Source organism: Etheostoma spectabile, chromosome 6, assembly GCF_008692095.1.
Source record: "Etheostoma spectabile isolate EspeVRDwgs_2016 chromosome 6, UIUC_Espe_1.0, whole genome shotgun sequence".
Lineage (NCBI taxonomy): Eukaryota > Metazoa > Chordata > Actinopteri > Perciformes > Percidae > Etheostoma > Etheostoma spectabile.
This window is the reverse complement of record NC_045738.1, coordinates 16,443,052-16,445,969: the sequence shown is the minus strand read 5'-3', so window position 1 is coordinate 16,445,969 and position 2,918 is coordinate 16,443,052. Positions and strand designations below refer to the sequence as shown.

The 2,918-nt window shown below is 36.5% G+C and overlaps 1 protein-coding gene across 1 annotated transcript in view; it reads left to right on the top strand.

Moving 5' to 3' along the window:
- Positions 1-1,730: 1,730 nt before the first annotated feature.
- Positions 1,731-2,918, top strand: part of LOC116691755 (interleukin-4 receptor subunit alpha) — a 5,963-nt gene continuing 4,775 nt past the window's right edge. The window contains exons 1-2 of the mRNA XM_032519626.1: positions 1,731-1,782; positions 2,056-2,149. Of these exons, the coding sequence (XP_032375517.1) occupies positions 2,080-2,149 (70 nt within the window). The 5' untranslated portion in view covers positions 1,731-1,782; positions 2,056-2,079. The remainder of the gene's footprint in view (positions 1,783-2,055; positions 2,150-2,918) is intronic.

Below are 2,918 nucleotides of genomic sequence, written 5' to 3'. Positions count from 1 at the left end.
TTTTCCATCTTTTCTTGGCTTCTTTCTGCACATTAATAAAAAAAAAATTATCTGGGGTGCCCAAACTTTCGAACCCCACTGTAGACAGACACATTTTCCACCAAAACAAGTTCCTTTCCGAGGCTATTTTGCAGCGGCACCACGGCTTTTCCATATGCCTAGCACCGCCTATGACGATTGTGATTTGTTTAAAGAAATGCCAAGTAAGGCTAGTGTCTAATGCATTAGGCCAGCACATACGGGTACTTCACTAAACGTCAATGCCAAACCCTCCTTTGGGGGATAGAAAACAGATGATTCCATAGAAGTCAATGCAATTTGTGTTTGGATTAATTTTTCCGGTTTCTTTGTGTTGTAATTTAAAATTCGGTGGATGTATTAGGACTATGGTTAACTGCTCCCACAATCTCTGCATGGTAAAATGAGACAGCTAACTAGACTTTCTGTCCAATCTGAGTTTCCTAACGTGTGACAATTTTGCAGCGCCTCGTGCAATTAGCACCAGAGCACGTTTTCCTCCCATCCCGAATGCTATGTGGAGTCACCAGACCCTCCTTTGTGCGCTTTGGAGGAGGGTCTGGTAAAGCAAGACTCCCCCGTATCAGTGGATCAGTGACCCAATACGGTGGCCGCATACTGCCTATGTAGAAATACATATTTGATTAAATCACTCTTGTTAAGATGAGTGTAATCTGTAATTAATGTTATTAATACCCAGCTGTTTAATCCATCATCTCCCCATACATCCCAAAAATGGTCTTAATCGTTTGTGCGATGTTTGTGCTAATCTACATGCATACATACATGTACATATATATATATATATATATATATACGCTACAGAGCACTGTACGCCAAAACCAACAGACTCAGGAACAGTTTCTACCCACAGGCCATCTCTCTGATGAACAGCTGACTACTGACCCACAGTGTCAGGTTCAATTCTGGCCATTAACCCAGTACCACGGTCTCTACAACACCTGCTTACTGGTTCCACTATTATTCCATTTATTTAGTATTTATTCATCATTCTCATTCTCATATCTCACTTATTATCCATTATTCATATCATCTTTCAGAACTGTTCATAATGTTCATACTGTTAATATTGTTATAATAACTTAATACTATTTATCCCAGTACCCTTTGCATTATGTTCCACATTAAATAATTTTTATGGTCTCTTCATTGCACTCATCTCTCTACATGTTTCTGTTTAGAGTATGTAATTAGTGTGTCTATTAGTGTGTCTATATTGTTTGTTGGGTTGTTTGTTTTGAATGTGTAAGCACTTGTGAGCAACGTTAACAAAAAATGCTCCAAAGGAAAATTCCTCGTATGTGTCTTCATACCTGGTCAATAAAGCAGATTCTGATTCGGACTCTGATTCTGATTCTGATATATCAAGTCAGTTCTTTGCACAGTAATATTGGTTATTGCGGAGAGAAAATGGCTTTTCTTTTATTTCCTCTATTTTCTCTTATAAGTGTAAATGTTGAATTAGGTTTTTATGTATTTTGTTTTTCTTCCTACCTGTGTTGTCGGCGTATGCAGTTAATACAGATGATTCCATACAAAGCACAGGGGCTCACTTTGTGGTTTGATGACTATGAAAATTATGTGAATCACAGCAAACACATGTACCAAAAACTAAACCAAAGAACAAGAAAAACTCTGACGTAAAGCGTTTGACTTCCTGTGATGCAACCAGTGATAAGTTAAACCTCAGCGACTTCTCTCATTCACTGTCTGAGACGTCAACAGCACAAGGACAGTCCCTAGGTAATGGCACTTTTCCATTTACCACACATCTTAGCACACATGGCAACTGTTGTTGTTCTTGTCTTTTTTAAATAATGTAAACTACTGAAATAGTATTCAATTTAATAATTCAATTCAATTTGTTATACTCATGTCACCAGTGTATATTTCAGAGAGATACATTTCTGTGAATGTTGGTGTAGGTTGGAATGATAAATGTCTTGTATTAAAGAGAGGCAGTAGATTTTATTAGACATTCAAGAATGAGAAGAAATGTTTTATTCGTGTCCACAGTGTGATACCCACATCCATGGAGACATGATGTGTTGGCCGCTCATGTTCGTATGTTGGTGCTCCAGCATCCTAGCAGTGACCAGCTGCATCAGAGGTACAGCTCATATCCTCTGAACATTTTCTATGGGAAATGCTTTATAAAGGCAACTTGTGATATATCTCATCTTGTGATCGGTATTCACATGATCAAATTCCCTCCTTTGTATGATTATTCTCCCCAGATAACTTATTCCAGTCATCAACCACAGTAGGAGGGGAATTATTAAACTATAGAAAGGTCAAAAAGTAATTCATACCATCTCATTATCATCATTATCTGTCATTTGAGTTTGACAAATTTTGATCATGCCTCTGGAAGAAAGTAACTGAGTACATTGGCTCAAGTACTGTACCTAAAGTACATTTTTGAGGTACTTTATTTGAGTATTTCCATGTTGTGTAACCTAATACTTCTATCACGCTATATTTAAGAGAAATGTTATTTTTTACTCCACTGCATTGATCTGACCGCTGGAGTTGCTGGATACTTTACATATTTTACATAAAAGTATTAGTTTATGAAATACTGTATATTTGTTTAAGATTAAACCAGAGGTTCCAACCTTTTGGGCTTGTGACAGCATTGTGGGAGCTCCTTGTCAAATTTCAGATATCAGTTTTTAGCAGTTTCATCAAAGAGATATTTATCCTTTGAACTTCTGAATTAGTTTTATTAAAAAATACTGTTCAAGGTCAAATTTTTCTTAGAATTTAGGAAAAAAGATCTTAATACTTCTTGCACCAATGGATTATTCAGTATTTGAGTAACTTATTATGTCGGACACATGTTTAACTCGTATCAAAGTTACATCAAAATATCTTTT